A 15,867-nucleotide genomic window follows, 5' to 3' on the forward strand; every position below is an offset into this window, starting at 1 on the left:
GTGGATATGGCACTTTCCCTGATATCAAACTACTGAAATAATAACAAAAGCAATCAGTGTTTGACAATATAATGTAATTGGATAGATAAAGAAATATACTCGGAAGTGGTAGCAAAAGAAGACATTAAAAAAAAGGTTTTACATATGCAAGCTTTCAGAGCTAGTGACTCCTTCCGGCAGATGGTTGAAGGGAAAGGACGGGGGGTTCTGGGTGACTTTGCCAAACTCTACCCCTTTTCCTAAACCTCTCCAGTCCTTCTCCCTCATACCTCTTCCTTTCCCTTCAACCTTTCTGCCAGATTAAGGAACCTCTGGCTATGAAAGCCTGCATATATAAAACCTGTTTTTATATGTTTGTTCTCTTGCTGCCACTTGGTGAGTAGATTTTTTTATCTATCCAGTTACATTAAACTACTGAATATGATTCACATGCAGCAATAGTGACACACAATCAGAGGACTTGCACTCGAGAGACAAAAAATGTATTAAACTGTTAATGTAGTATTTTAATCAATTTGAAGATAAAGTTTTTCAAGAGATCTTAAACCATTGTACAACTCTGTTCTGATCATCAACATTTTTGATTAGTCAGTCACCATACATTACGCATTTTGGACCAGCTCCATCACCAGACCTAAAGTGAAAACAACAGCAAAGAGTGAAAATGTAACTTAATCCACATTGTGACACAATAGAAACAGCACAAGACTTTTTAGCATGTTTTCTGTTTGTTATATCTGACTTGAAAACTCACTAATTGCTGCTGTTTTTGCCCAAGTCTAATGATGGGACTCACCAGAAATGCATAATGCATGAGGATTGATTAATAAACAATTTTTGTATTCCTAATAAAAAAGGTTACCAGTAGCATTGTAACTTATATTATCGCCTCTCGACATAGATATTATATAACTTGCATCTGAGATCTGCATTTGAGATTTAATGAAAACTGTGCCACATATTTTTCCTACTTTAGATGCTGATTATTATAAATCTCATATCATTTCTTATTTCATATTTTTGTTTCTTTTTTAAAAATGGACCAGATTGCTTGTGCTCAATTCATGGATAAGTGAGTGTTTACCAAGCCTACTGCAACACAAATGAGACGCCCTACATCTCATGTGGCAGTTTGAGAAGCTACCAGAAGCTCTAGTTCAGCAAAGCCATCTTTGATGGCTGGGAGAGTGTTTTGCTAATAAAGTCCTTCACCACAATGATGTGAACTAACATCTTAGCTAGAGGATTAAACAGCAGTCAATCAACAACACATGATCTATGAAGCATAGTATCACAGTTCTTAACTTCACTTTATCCTTTACAAAATGATCATGGGAAAGCCAGTGATTATGAGTATAATGTTCTCTCTCATAAACAAAATGAATTTCTAATATCAGTAATTCCTCTGATGAGTCACCCCTTCGAGTGAAGGGGTGACTCTGTCTCTGGCATGTTCACAAAACTGGTGGTTTTATCAAACCCACACATAAATGTTGTGCTGATTAACGTTCCCACATGCATGGAAGTTTTCTTCATCAGAAAAACCAACATTTCCATGGAAAATTTGTGGTGAACCTGCAAGTCATTTTCCTTCAATACTTCGATGATTAGAAATCTGTATGCATGCAAGAAAATCTGTTTAAGCAACACCGTTTGTACTATTTACTGGTAGATGTTTTGCTCTTGTGATTCTTGGTGAAATGACTTTGATGGACTTCTTTGGAACCTGTCACTTATCTCCATTATCATTTCTTCAGATGTGCATTTTCTGCCAGAACCTGACTGCCTGTTTACATTACTTGTGTCTAGGAACTTGTCATAACAAGCCTTAATCTTCTTAGTGTCAGATGGCTTCCTTTCAATTTACAGTGAAAATTTCTTTGGACAGCAATGACTGATTGCATTTCTTCTCACCATACCACACATTTGGCTCTCTTGTGAGGTGTAATCATTTATGGTAATTATGCAGAACCTAAAAAAAAATAAAAGTAAGACATAAGGAATAGTTCAGAAAAAAAGTCACAGAAAACTTTTTGAGTTGCTTTGCATGATACTACAAACCAAAGTACCTATGTTTCATAGTTCATTTTCTTTCTTTTTTTTAATTGCATTTGGAAATCAGGGAGTTTCATGTGGACCATTATGCTAATGATCTGCCCACAGCGGACAATAAAGAGATACTTAACTATGCAGATGACAACAATTGTTAACTGGGGACCCAATGAGAATGATCTGATTTCTACCTTGACTAGAAGCATTGCTTCCAAAATAATTGCCTTAGTAAAACAGGTCTAATAGACTTTTAATTACACCACAAACCTGATGGAGTGCAATGAAATGTTGTGTCTGATGATAACACAGAAATAAAATTGAATGATAAAACTGCCTTCCTTGGGGTATGTTAGACAGGTGTCTCCCCTGTGAACATCACAACCGCTCTTTTGTGCCAAAAATTAATTACATCAATTTAAGCAATGAGACCAGAATCAGAAGCAAGTTCTGAACTGTAAGCAAGTCAGTAATTCATCCTTCAAAGCATGAAATAAGGATTCTATGCAAGCTTAGTTACAATGACTAACACTGCCATCACTAAGTGCTTACAAAATTATTCAACTAAAAATACTTCCTAACTCCTTGGGATCAAATTTTAGAACAAACTTCCAAAAAAATTTAAAAGCTCATGTGGAAGTTTCTTTGAAATGGCTCTTTAGGAGTTTCTTGCCAATAAATGTTTTTATAGTATTAATGATTTCATTTCAGAGTAGTAAAATACTTCCATTTGTACCAGTAGTATTTATAGTACCAGTTATCATGGTCTTTAGAGTTTTTTTTATTGTTTGTAATTGTCCCATAAATTTATGAAAGGAATCATAAAATATTTCCACAATCAAAACAAATACCGTATTTCTTTATGGAGAATAAGTAAATAAATATATTCATGGACAACTGTATTAGAGGAACTTAACTAATGTATGATTTTGTTCATAATTGTAGTTCAGCAACTAAAGAATATTTCAACAAAGATAAGTCATTCAACAGCTGCACTTGTTTTAGTGAGCCAAATAAATATGTTCTTGTGCAGCTGGCAACTGACATTTTTATCTTTTTTGACTTATCTAGTAGGTAGGCAGCACCAAATTTCACCCTAATAATGCCTGCAACATATCTTGACATGGTTTCAACCACGCATCTATAGTACTGAAGAGCCATCTTGACTTCTGATGTGCAGCTGCCATCCACAAGTCAAACATTGATTGGAAATGGATTCGAGGACTGCATATTTCGTTCAGTGGTGCCCCATATGTGTTCAAAAGCATGAAGTTAGGTGATTTGGGGAGCAGACAAGCATCCTCACATCTGTCAAAGATTTCTAAAACCATTCTGACACAACTCAGAATTGATGGTCTTGCTCAAGCAGCAGGTTTTTTTTGGAATGATTTTGGCAAAAAAACAGATGTGAGTGATCTGAACACAGGTTCCCATACTATCTGTCTGTGAGATATGATGCTGGATGTGTCAAGAGCTCCATTTCATTGTGTGGAAATATCCTTCATATGAGAATACCTCCACCAACTAGCTGTATGATGCTCATCTCAAGTGTAAATCAAAATGAATAACACCAGTTTCTCTAGGTAGAACACAAGCACCCATTTACAAAATCTTGCTTGCTGTTGTGGTCTTCAGTCCAAAGACTGGTCTGATACACCTCTCCATGCTACTCTATCCTGTGCAAGCTTCTCCATCTCCGAGTAACTACTGCATCCTACATCCTTCTGAATCTGCTTACTGTATTCATCTCTCGGTCCCCCGCCGGCTGCGATGGCCAAGCGGTTCTAGGCGCTCCAGTCTGGAACCGCGCGACTGCTACAGTTGCAGGTTAGAATCCTGCCTCGGGCATGGATGTGTGTCATGTCCTTAGGTTAATTAGGTTTAAGTAATTCTAAGTTCTAGGGGACTGATGACATCAGAAGTTAAGTCCCATAGTGCTCAGAGCCATTTCTTGGTCCCACTCTTTGATTTTTACCCTCCACACTTCCTCCAGTACTAAACTGGTGATCTGTCGATCTCTCAGAATGTGTCCTATCAACCAATCCCTTCTTTTGGTCAAGTTATACCACAAATTTCTTGTCTCACCAGTTCTATTCAATACTTTCTCATTAGTTATGTGGTCTACCCATCTGATCTTCAACAGTATTCTGTAGCACCACATTTCAAAAGCTTCTATTCTCTTTTGTCTAAACTGTTTATCATCCATGTTTCATTTCCATACATTGCTATGCTGCAGACAAATACTTTCAGAAATTACTTTGTAATACTTATACCTATTTTTGATGTTAGCAAATTTCTCTTCTTCAGAAAAGCTTTTCTTGTCATTGCCAGTACACATTTTGTACTTCAGCCGTCATCAGTTACTTTGTGCTCAAACATCAAAATTCATTTACTGCTTTAAGTGTTTCCCTTAGCATCACCTGGTTTAATTAGACTATATTCCATTATCCTTGTTTCACTTTTGTTGATGTTCATCTTATATCCACCTTCCAGGGTACTGTCCATTCAATTCAACTGCAGTTACAAGTCCTTTACTGTCTCTGACAATTATAATGTCATTGGCAAACCTGAAAGTTTTTATTTCTTTTCCCTGAACATTAATTTCTACTCCAAATTTTTCTTTAGTTTCCTTTACTGCTTGTTCAATGTACAGATTGAATAACATCAGGGATAGGCTACAAACCTATCTCACTCCCTTCTCAATGACTGTTTCCCTTTCATGCCCATCAACTCTTATAACTGCCATCTTGTTTCTGTAAAAATTGTAAATAGCCTTTTGCTCCATGTATTTTAGTCCTGCTGTCTTCAGAATTTCAAATTCCAGTCAACTTTGTCAAAAGCTTTCTCTAAGTCTACAAATGCTATAATGTAGGTTTGCCTTTTCTAAACCTGTCTTCTAAGATGAGTCATAGGGTCAGCATTGCTTTACGTGTTCCTACATTTCTCCGGAATCCAAACTAATCTTCCTGAAGGTCCATTTTTATTAAATTAGATTAGATTAGATTTACTTTCATTCCAATTGATGTGTAGTGAAGAGGTCCTCCAGGATGTAGAATATGTCAGAAAAACAACAATACATGACAAATATTTACAACTCAAACAAATAAGCTAATGTACCATTCCACAGGTCCCAAGTGGCATGGTTGTCATTTTTTAATGAACACTATATGAAAGAATCATTTTACAAATACTAATGCACTGAATTTAAAATAAAAAAGTTTTTATTTATTTATAAGAAGTGTGCGAGTGTATACCCGCCCTTTTTGTCCCTAAGGTAAGTCTTTCCACTCCCAGGATTGGAATGACTCCTTACCCTCTCCCTTAAAACCCACTTCCTTTCGTCTTTCCCTCTCCTTCCCTCTTTCCTGATGGGGCAACAGTTTGTTGCGAAAGCTTGAATTTTTTGTGTGTATGTATGTGTCTGTTTGTGTTTCTATCGACCTGCCAGCGCTTTCGTATGGTAAGTCACATCATCTTTGTTTTTAAATATATTTTTCCCGCTTGGAATGTTTCCCTCTATTATATTGATATCATTAATTTGAACCCAACAATTATGTTTGTTATTGTCACTGTTGCATTTCGAAATCTTTTCTGTTGTCTTATTTTCTCTTTCTGTTTTTGCCAGTAGTTTCACTTTGTATTCACCTTCTCCTTTTTGCCGTAATCTGCTGTACAATTTTATTCCGCCTATATATACTCAATAATACGTAACCCACTTGCAAACTATAACCAAAAAAAAAAATTTTTTTGCCGCTTTCAACACTACCGCCGCTATAAAATCCACCATTTCTAGTTCACAAACAGTTCCTTTCACCTTTTAAGCAACTATTTCGGCTAGCTCTAATAACTTTCGCTTTATTTCCATTTCCGTTTTTCCCACATCACTGATAATTTTTAGCCGCTTCCCACAGGTTTTAACGTCATTATTTCTTCGTTAGCCTCATTTTCATAATCTGCCACCACAAAACCACTCCTTTTAATATATTACACACAGTTTTTTCGAAATTTTCCCGAATTTCTCCGTCCTCTAACGTGATTTGGCGGCAACACAACCACCTAACCTTTGTGCACATCATTGTCTACCAACCCAAGTCCAATATATCCCAGCTGTAACCAACACCTTTTCGCCTTTTTTCACACCAGATCTCCAGTTAGTTTCCAGTCCACCTTTATCCCTCCCCATATATTTTTATTTTCATTTTCTTTTCAGCCTCATGTTACACTTTCCACCTTCTAATACCATGTCACCCTCACAACACCCCCACAACGACCCCATTAAGTTTTATTTACATTCCCTCCGCAAACATGCCTTCGCCCTAGCCAGATTACGCTCCCATATTCTATTTTCTCAGGCTTGTCTGACATTTGGCATTACCCCCAAAGGCCTCACACTTAAAGTTCCCATCTCTGGCTGCAACCCTTCTTTCCATCAGTCCCTATACCAGTTCCAAACTGAACAATCCATTTCCCTCACCCACCTAATCCTTCACCTACACATCAACTCAGCCAATGAACACACCCATCAACTCCTATCCTTAATAAAAGTCCTTAATCTTTCCTCTCCCACATCCACACTGGCTGTTCAGAGCATCCTCCTACAGGCCAACCGTAAATTAGAACAGCATGCCACCCTCCACCTCAAAAAACCATCCAATCTCCTGTTTCCCACCTCCGGAAAGGCAACTCACTCACCCTTCACAACCTTTCCAGCAAACGTCAACCTCCTCTCATTGCACACAAACCCAGTCTCTCCCATCTACTCAATCTCCCACTTCCAGCTCCACTCCCTCCAAAACCTCAAAATTCCAATCAGCACAATCTGGAACCACAACACCCCAATTCAGTAGTTAAACTTTCCTCCAAACCTCTCTCCCAATCCGAAACCTCTGTCCCATTCAAAGGCCTCACCTTCAGCCCCACTCCCAGATTCAACCAAACAGCCCTCGTCAAAGATTTACTGTCCTACACTCATACTCTCTGCTGGAAATATCACTTTGCCACAAAGAAAAATGATCCTAATCCTACTCCTAATGATCCAACTCCACAGGACACCATCCAAATTGAACCCTGCCTGGAACAGTTCCGTCCTCCGTCGCAGCGGGACCCACCTCCTCATCCTCAAAATCACCCTCTCCAAACCTTCCAGGAATTTCTGACTTCCAGCCTTGCATCTCAATCCTTCTTAAAAAACGTTAATCCTGCTCCCAACATCACAACTGCTGAAGCCCAGGCTATCCGTGATCTGAAGGCTGACTGATCCATCGTCATTCTTCCGGCGGACAAGGGTTCCACGATCGTGGTACTTGATCGTCGGGAGTATGTGGCTGAGGGACTGCGTCAGCTTTCAGACACCACATACAAAGTTTGCCAAGGTAACCCCATTCCCGATGTAAAAGCGGAGCTTCAAGGAATCCTCAGAACCTTAGGCCCCCTGCAAAATCTTTCACCTGACTCCATCAACCTCCTGACCCCAGCGACACCCCACACCCCTACCTTCTACCTTCTTCCTAAAATCCACAAACCCAATCATCATGGCCGCCCCATTGTAGCTGGTTACCAAGCCCCCACAGAACGTATCTCTGCCTACGTAGATCAACACCTTCAACCCATTACATGCAGTCTCCCATCCTTCATCAAAGACACCAACCACTTTCTCGAATGCCTGGAATCCTTACCCAATCCGTTACCCCCGGAAACCATCCTTGTAACCATTGATGCCACTTCCTTATACACAAATATTCTGCACGTCCAGGGCCTCGCTGCAATGGAGCATTTCCTTTCACGCCAATCACCTGCCACCCTACCTAAAACCTCTTTCCTCATCACCTTAGCCAGCTTCATCCTGACCCACAACTTCTTCACTTTTGAAGGCCAGACATACCAACAATTAAAGGGCACAGCCATAGGTACCAGGACGCCCCCTCGTACGCCAACCTATTCATGGGTCGCTTAGAGGATGCCTTCTTGGTTACCCAGGCCTGCCAACCCAAAGTTTGGTACAGATTTATTGATGACCTCTTCATGATCTGGACTCACAGTGAAGAAGAACTCCAGAATTTCCTCTCCAACCTCAACTCTTTTGGTTCCATCAGATTCACCTGGTCCTACTCTAAATCCCATGCCACTTTCCTTGACGTTGACCTCCATCTGTCCAATGGCCAGCTTCACACATCCGTCCACATCAAACCCACCAACAAGCAACAGTACCTCCATTATGACAGCTGCCACCCATTCCACATCAAACGGTCCCTTCCCTACAGCCTAGATCTTCGTGGCAAACGAATCTGCTCCAGTCCGGAATCCCTGAACCACTACACCAACAACTTGACAACAGCTTTCACATCCCGCAACTACCCTTCTGACCTGGTACAGAAGCAAATAACCAGAGCCACTTCCTCATCCCCTCAAACCCAGAATCCCCCACAGAAGAACCGCAAAAGTGCCCCACTTGTGACAGGATACATTCCGGGACTCCAGCAGGGATACGACTTCCTCAAATCCTGCCCTGAAATGAGATCCATCCTTCACGAAATCCTCCCCACTCCACCAAGAGTGTCTTTCCGCCATCCACCTAACCTTCGTAACCTCTTAGTTCATCCCTATGAAATCCCCAAACCACCTTCCCTACCCTCTGGCTCCTAACCTTGTAACCGCCCCCGGTGTAAAACCTGTCCCATGCACCCTCCTACCACCACCTACTCCAGTCCTGTAACCCGGAAGGTGTACACGATCAAAGGCAGAAGCACCCACGTGATCTACCATCTGTCCTGCCTACACTGTGACGCATTCCATGTGGGAATGACCAGCAACAAACTGTCCATTCGCATGAATGGACACAGGCAGACAGTGTTTGTTGGTAATGAGGATCACCCTGTGGCTAAACATGCCATGGTGCACGGCCAGCACATCTTGGCACAGTGTTACACCGTCCGGGTTATCTGGATACTTCCCACCAACACCAACCTATCCGAACTCCGGAGATGGGAACTTGCTCTTCAATATATCCTCTCTTCCCGTCACCCACCAGGCCTCAATCTTCGCTAATTTCAACTTGCCGCCACTCACACCTCACCTGTCATTCAACATCATCTTTGCCTCTTTACTTCCGCCTCAACTGACATCTCTGCCCAAACTCTTTGTCTTTAAATATGTCTGCTTGTGTCTGTGTCAAGAGCTCCATTTCATTGTGTGGAAATATCCTTCATATGAGAATACCTCCACCAACTAGCTGTATGATGCTCATCTCAAGTGTAAATCAAAATGAATAACACCAGTTTCTCTAGGTAGAACACAAGCACCCATTTACAAAATCTTGCTTGCTGTTGTGGTCTTCAGTCCAAAGACTGGTCTGATACACCTCTCCATGCTACTCTATCCTGTGCAAGCTTCTCCATCTCCGAGTAACTACTGCATCCTACATCCTTCTGAATCTGCTTACTGTATTCATGGATGGATATGTGTGTGTGTGCGAGTGTATACCCGTCCTTTTTGCCCCTAAGGTAAGTCTTTCCGCTCCCGGGATTGGAATGACTCCTTACCCTCTCCCTTAAAACCCGCTTCCTTTCGTCATTCTCTGTCCTTCCCTCTTTCCTGATGAGGCAACCGTTTGTTGTGAAAGCTTGAATTTTGTGTGTATGTATGTGTCTGTTTGTGTTTCTATCGACCTGCCAGCGCTTTCGTATGGTAAGTCACATCATCTTTGTTTTTAAATATATTTTTCCCATGTGGAATGATTCCCTCTATTATATATATATAGAGGGAAACATTCCACGTGGGAAAAATATCTCTAAAAACAAAGATGATGAGACTTACCAAACAAAAGCGCTGCCAGGTCGATAGACACACAAACAAACACATACATACACACAAAATTCAAGCTTTTGCAACAAACAGTTGCTTCATCAGGAAAGAAGGAAGGAGAGGGAAAGATGAAAGGATGTGGGTTTTAAGGGAGAGGGTAAGGAGTCATTCCAATCCCGGGAGCAGAAAGACTTACCTTAGGGGGGAAAAAACGACAGGTATACACTCGCACACACACATATCCATCCGCACATACACAGACACAAGCAGACATTTGTAAAGGCAAAGAGTTTGGGCAGAGATGTCAGTCGAGGCGGAAGTAAAGAGGCAAAGATGTTGTTGAAAGACAGGTGAGGTATGAGTGGCGGCAACTTGAAATTAGCAGAGGTTGAGGCCTGGCAGATAACGAGAAGAGAGACTCTACTGAAGGGCAAGTTCCCATCTCCGGAGTTCTGACAGGTTGGTGTTAGTGGGAAGTATCCAAACAACCCGGACGGTCTAACACTGTGCCAAGATGTGCTGGCCATGCACCAATGCATGTTTAGCCACAGGGTGATCCTCATTACCAACAAACACTGTCTGCCTGTGTCCATTCATGCGAATGGACAGTTTGTTGCTGGTCATTCCCACATAGAAAGCTTCACAGTGTAGGCAGGTTAGTTGGTAAATCACGTGGGTGCTTTCACACGTGGCTCTGCCTTTGATCGTATACACCTTTGGTTGCAGGACTGGAGTAGGTGGTGGTGGGAGGGTGCATGGGACAGGTTTTACACCGGGGGTGGTTACAAGGGTAGGAGCCAGAGGGTAGGGAAGGTGGTTTGGGGATTTCATAGGGATGAACTAAGAGGTTACGAAGGTTAGGTGGACGGCGGAAAGACACTCTTGGTGGAGTGGGGAGGATTTCATGAAGGATGGATCTTACTTCAGGGCAGGATTTGAGGAAGTCGTATCCCTGCTGGAGAGCCACATTCAGAGTCTGATCCAGTCCCAGAAAGTATCCTGTCACAAGTGGGGCACTTTTGGGGCTCTTCTGTGGGAGGTTCTGGGTTTGAAGAGTTGAGGAAGTGGCTCTGGTTATTTGCTTCTGTACCAGGTCAGGAGGGTAGTTGCGGGATGCGAAAGCTGTTGTCAGGCTGTTAGTGTAATGGTTCAGGAATTCCGGACTGGAGCAGATTCGTTTGCAATGAAGACCTAGGCTGTAGGGAAGGGACCGTTTGATGTGGAATGGGTGGCAGCTGTCATAATGGAGGTACTGTTGCTTGTTGGTGGGTCAGATGTGGACGGACGTGTGAAGCTGGCCATTGGACAGATGGAGGTCAACGTCAAGGAAAGTGGCATGGGATTTAGAGTAGGACCAGGTGAATCCGATGGAACCAAAGCAGTTGAGGTTTGTGAGGAAATTCTGGAGATCTTCTTCACTGTGAGTCCAGATCATGAAGATGTCATCAATAAATCTGTATCAAACTTTGGGTCTGCAGGCCTGGGTAACCAAGAAGGCTTCCTCTAAGCAACCCATGAATAGGTTGGCGTACGAGGGGGTCATCCTGGTACCCATGGCTGTTCCCTTTAATTGTTGGTATGTCTGGGGTTCAAAAGTGAAGAAATTGTGGGTCAGGATGAAGCTGGCTAAGGTAATGAGGAAAGAGGTTTTAGGTAGGGTGGCAGGTGATCGGCGTGAAAGGAAGTGCTCCATCGCAGCGAGGCTGTGGACATGTGGAATATTTGTGTATAAGGAAATGGCATCAATGGTTACAAGGATGGTTTCTGGGGGTAACAGAGTGGGTAAGGATTCCAGGCGTTCGAGAAAGTGGTTGGTGTCTTTGATTAAGGATGGGAGACTGCATGTAATGGATTGAAGGTGTTGATCTACTTTGCCTTTACAAATGTCTGCTTGTGTCTGTGTATGTGTGGATGGATATGTGTGTGTGCGAGTGTATACCTGTCCTTTTTTCCCCCTAAGGTAAGTCTTTCTGCTCCTGGGAATGGAGTGACTCCTTACCCTCTCCCTTAAAACCCACATCCCTTCGTCTTTCCCTCTGCTTCCCTCTTACACACAAATGAGTTTGTTCTACTGAGAAATTCATCAATGGAGTAGAAGGAGTTGGCCACCAATAAATCCTTTAGGCTTCTCTTAAACTGAATTTCATTGGTTGTTAAGCTTTTTATGGCTGCTGGCAAGTTATTGAAAATGTGTGTTCCTGAATAATGCACACCTTTTTGTACAAGACTAAGTGACTTCAAATCCTTGTGAAGATTATTCTTCTTTCTAGTATTGATTCTGTGAATTGAGCTGTTGGTTTGAAAAAGTCATATATTTTTAATGACAAATTTCATTAAGGAATAAATATATTGGGAAGCAGTAGTTAGTTAGTATCCCTAGTTCCCTAAAAAGGCTTCTGCAGGATGTTCTTGAGTTCACACTACATATAACTCTTACTTCACGTTATCAGTCTTTTCATTCTTTTGTATAGAATTCATTTTAGTCTTTTGCAACCATATCTTATTAGACCGATAGTTCAATAATTTTCACACCTGTCAGCACCTGTTCTCTTTGGAATTTGGATTATTACATAGTTCTTGAAGTCACAGGGTATTTCAACTGTCTCATAAATCTTGCATACCAGATGTATGAATTCTGCCATGGCTGTCTCTCCCTAGGCTATCAGTAGTTCTGACAGAATATTGTCTACTCCCGGGGCCTTTTTTTGACTTAAATATTTCAAAGCTCTCAAATTCTTTTCACAATGTCATATCGTTCCCCATCTCATCTTCATCTACATCCACTTCCCTTTCTATAATATAGCATTCAAGCTTATCTCCCTAGCAGAGATGCTCTATATATTCCTTCCACCTTTCAGCTTTCACTTCTTTGCTTAAGACTGGTTTCCTATCTGAGCTCTTGATATTCATACAGCTGCTTCTCTTTTCACCAAAGGCCTCTTTAATTTTCTTGTAGATGGTATCTATCTTTCCTCTAATGAAGTATGCTTCTAAATTCTTGCCTAAGAAATTGAAATTGTACTTTTCATGTCACATCTGAGGTATACTAGGATGTTCAGAACACTGTGAACTTAACATCATAACAAAAATGACAGTGTATAAAAAGAAAAAGCACCAGTATATCCACTCAAGCAACTTCATGTTATTGGAAAATGTTTCCAGAGCAGGAGAAAACTGGTTCGATCATCTAGTACAATTATCTGTCACCTCTTCTGACACTAATCAGTTTTTCTTTTTTTTCAGAGAGCTGCATACATTCATCTATTACTGATTTCCCAGCAACAAATCTAACCAGGGAACAACTGCTATCAGGATTTATAGTTCTGTACTTCCTTGGTGCAGCTTATGGGTTCCTACTTGCTGCCTTGGTCTGTGAGATCTACTTTCTTCCCTGTGTTGATGTCATATGCGAAGGTGAGATTGAGAGATAACCATACCAACTGCATATTGAATGTAATGTTTGAATCTTAGCACCTGACTCATTGTTACTTTCTTGACTTTTGTTTTGCCTCCCTATTCCTGTGTTTGGAATGGATTTTTCATCCTTGAACCACTGTCCATCTTTTCCACTTTTCCTCTCTCATCTTTACCCTTCTCAGGAAGCAGGCACTGATGTAATTTCTAATTTGTATTTCTCCTTAAATAATTCAGACTGCTGAATAAGGAAATGGTAATTTCATATAAGTGAGGGAAAGTACTCTTAACAGTGCACAGTTTTAATAATGAGTGACATGATTCCGCTGGATGTCCTAAATGTTTCTAATGAAGTTTTCTGTAATTTCAATATGCACAATATGTTAGTTAAATTTCCCAAAAGTAATTTATTTTGTTACATTAGACAAACTAATTATAGCGTGCTATTTCCCACATGTCCATGCTGGTAGTAGTGGCTAATATTTGCATTGTACATTTCAGATGTCCAAAAAAGGCAGTAACAATGTCCTTAGTAGTCACTCTTATAGTACATTAGAATATTTCCACACAAGGATGTAAATTCCAATGAGTACTAATGTTCACAGTGTTTTTAACTTTTTGAGTCTATAGATTGGTGATACTGGTGTGTGAAATCTGTAGTTACGTAAATGTTTAGACTGAAGCAATAGATAAAAACAGCATCTGAGTAGTGTAAGAGGAGAGCAGGTAGCATTTTTGCAAAGTAGCTGCTTCCCTCCCAATATACACATTCAAAGAAATAGTGCCAATAACTGTCATAGTGAACAGATTAGCATTAATCATAATTTGTTCTAAGCACACTTTTCAGAAGCTGCCTGCAACAGGTATCAATATATAATGATTCACTTTTTGCCACTGTTGCTGCTAGTGCTGAACCTGACACCAGATGTGGCAGGCGCAACATTCATGGCATTTGCAACATCAGCCCCAGAATTGGCCATGACTGCTATTGGAGTATTTATCACAGAAAGTGACATAGGTTTGGGTGCTGTAGTGGGATCATCAGTCTTCAACATTCTGGGCATAGCAGCATTCACTGGCCTTGCTGCCAGAGAGGTAAGAAACACTGCTCAGTAAAACGTTAGTGTACGATGGATTTACCACTATGACATGCACTTCTTTGCTCAATTACATATCTGGTGCTTAAGAGCAAATAGAATAAAAATTATACATGGCAATAACCTCATTCATTCACTATAAAACAAAATACTGCTGTTAGGTTGGATATAATGGGGATGTGTGTAAATTTGACATTGCCAATAAATTGAACAAAACTTCAGTTGACACAAAGTAACAGCACACTTTCTAATTGTTTTAAGCTGTCAATTTTTTTACAGAGAAAAATCTGGTGCTATCATTAGCTTTAAGTTCTAAGACCATATGTAAACCAGAAATCTTTTGGAGCAAATGGTATAGTAATATGTTTTGCATAGTTATTAAAAAATATTTAAAGATCCCTTATGATATATTGACTGATGTGACTTTCAATGACCAATGGATATTCTAAAATAAATGCATATCTGTTGTTTGGTAAACCTTAAACAAAAAGTTTGAACTTAAGTAGACTCATCACTGGAGCTCCAGAGAGGGGATGTTTGTATGTCATTGGCAGCGGTGTGAGCATTCATGGCACCACCTTCACACCACAGTGCTGGCTGTAGGAAATGCAGCAGCTTGACTGGGGATGTGCATATTTTAAAGAGTGGCTGGCTGGATGGCAGTCAATATCACAAAGGGGAAGGAAGAGGGGTTTTTAGTGGATGAAATATGAATGAATTGCTGATACCCACAAACACACACACAAAAGCACAACAGACACTCTCTCTCTCTCTCTCTCTCTCTCTCTCTCTCTCTCCCCCACAACTAGATTCTGGATCTTGCAGGAAGTATTTCCACATATATCATACATTTTTAGAAATTTTGTCTACTGTAGGTTGGCCAGACATTCTGCCTCCTTATAATTTTACAGAATCTTTCATTTATAAGACAAGATTATGCGTGATCCACAGACTGTCAGTCTAAATAAACCTAATCATAATATTTTATGTGTTGATCGAACAATCCACTGTCTTCCATTAGCTACCCTTAATAACAACAGATTATGTACACCAGCACAGTTGGCTTCTTACCAAACTGTAAAAGAGACATTTCTCACATATTGTTCTGAACACTGCAAGCACTTCACATAAATTCGATGATGGAGTGGGTTTTTCACATTCTTACCAAACATCTCACTTCATTCTTTAATAAGGTGAAGCTGTCATCAACCAAAAGGTAGAGTTTGAACACCAAAGTGGTTTATTAGACATAGTTGTATTAGAGGTGGTACACACTGCTTTCCTCTGACCTCTGAAGAGACTTACCCAGCCAGTTATGAGTGGACCTACAGTTTAGCACAGACTCCAAACCACAGTAAAACCCAGCATGTCCCGCATTAACAAACATTACCAGAGGTGAAGAAAATGATAAGTCATAGATGAAAATCCTTGGACTATTGGGGATGGAACCTGTGACCTTTGGCTTGATAGTCTAGCAGTTCACCACTGAGCCACTGAAATGCACTTT

At 40.7% G+C, this 15,867-nt stretch overlaps 1 protein-coding gene across 1 annotated transcript in view; it reads left to right on the plus strand.

Moving 5' to 3' along the window:
* The window catches only part of LOC124607060 (sodium/potassium/calcium exchanger 4-like), a 137,050-nt gene that overhangs the window by 25,886 nt on the left and 95,297 nt on the right, over positions 1-15,867 (plus strand). Inside the window, exons 3-4 of the mRNA XM_047139237.1 lie at positions 13,093-13,263; positions 14,171-14,358. Coding sequence (XP_046995193.1) covers positions 13,093-13,263; positions 14,171-14,358 — 359 coding nt within the window. The remainder of the gene's footprint in view (positions 1-13,092; positions 13,264-14,170; positions 14,359-15,867) is intronic.

Source organism: Schistocerca americana, chromosome 3 (assembly GCF_021461395.2).
Source record: "Schistocerca americana isolate TAMUIC-IGC-003095 chromosome 3, iqSchAmer2.1, whole genome shotgun sequence".
Taxonomy (NCBI): Eukaryota; Metazoa; Arthropoda; class Insecta; order Orthoptera; family Acrididae; genus Schistocerca; species Schistocerca americana.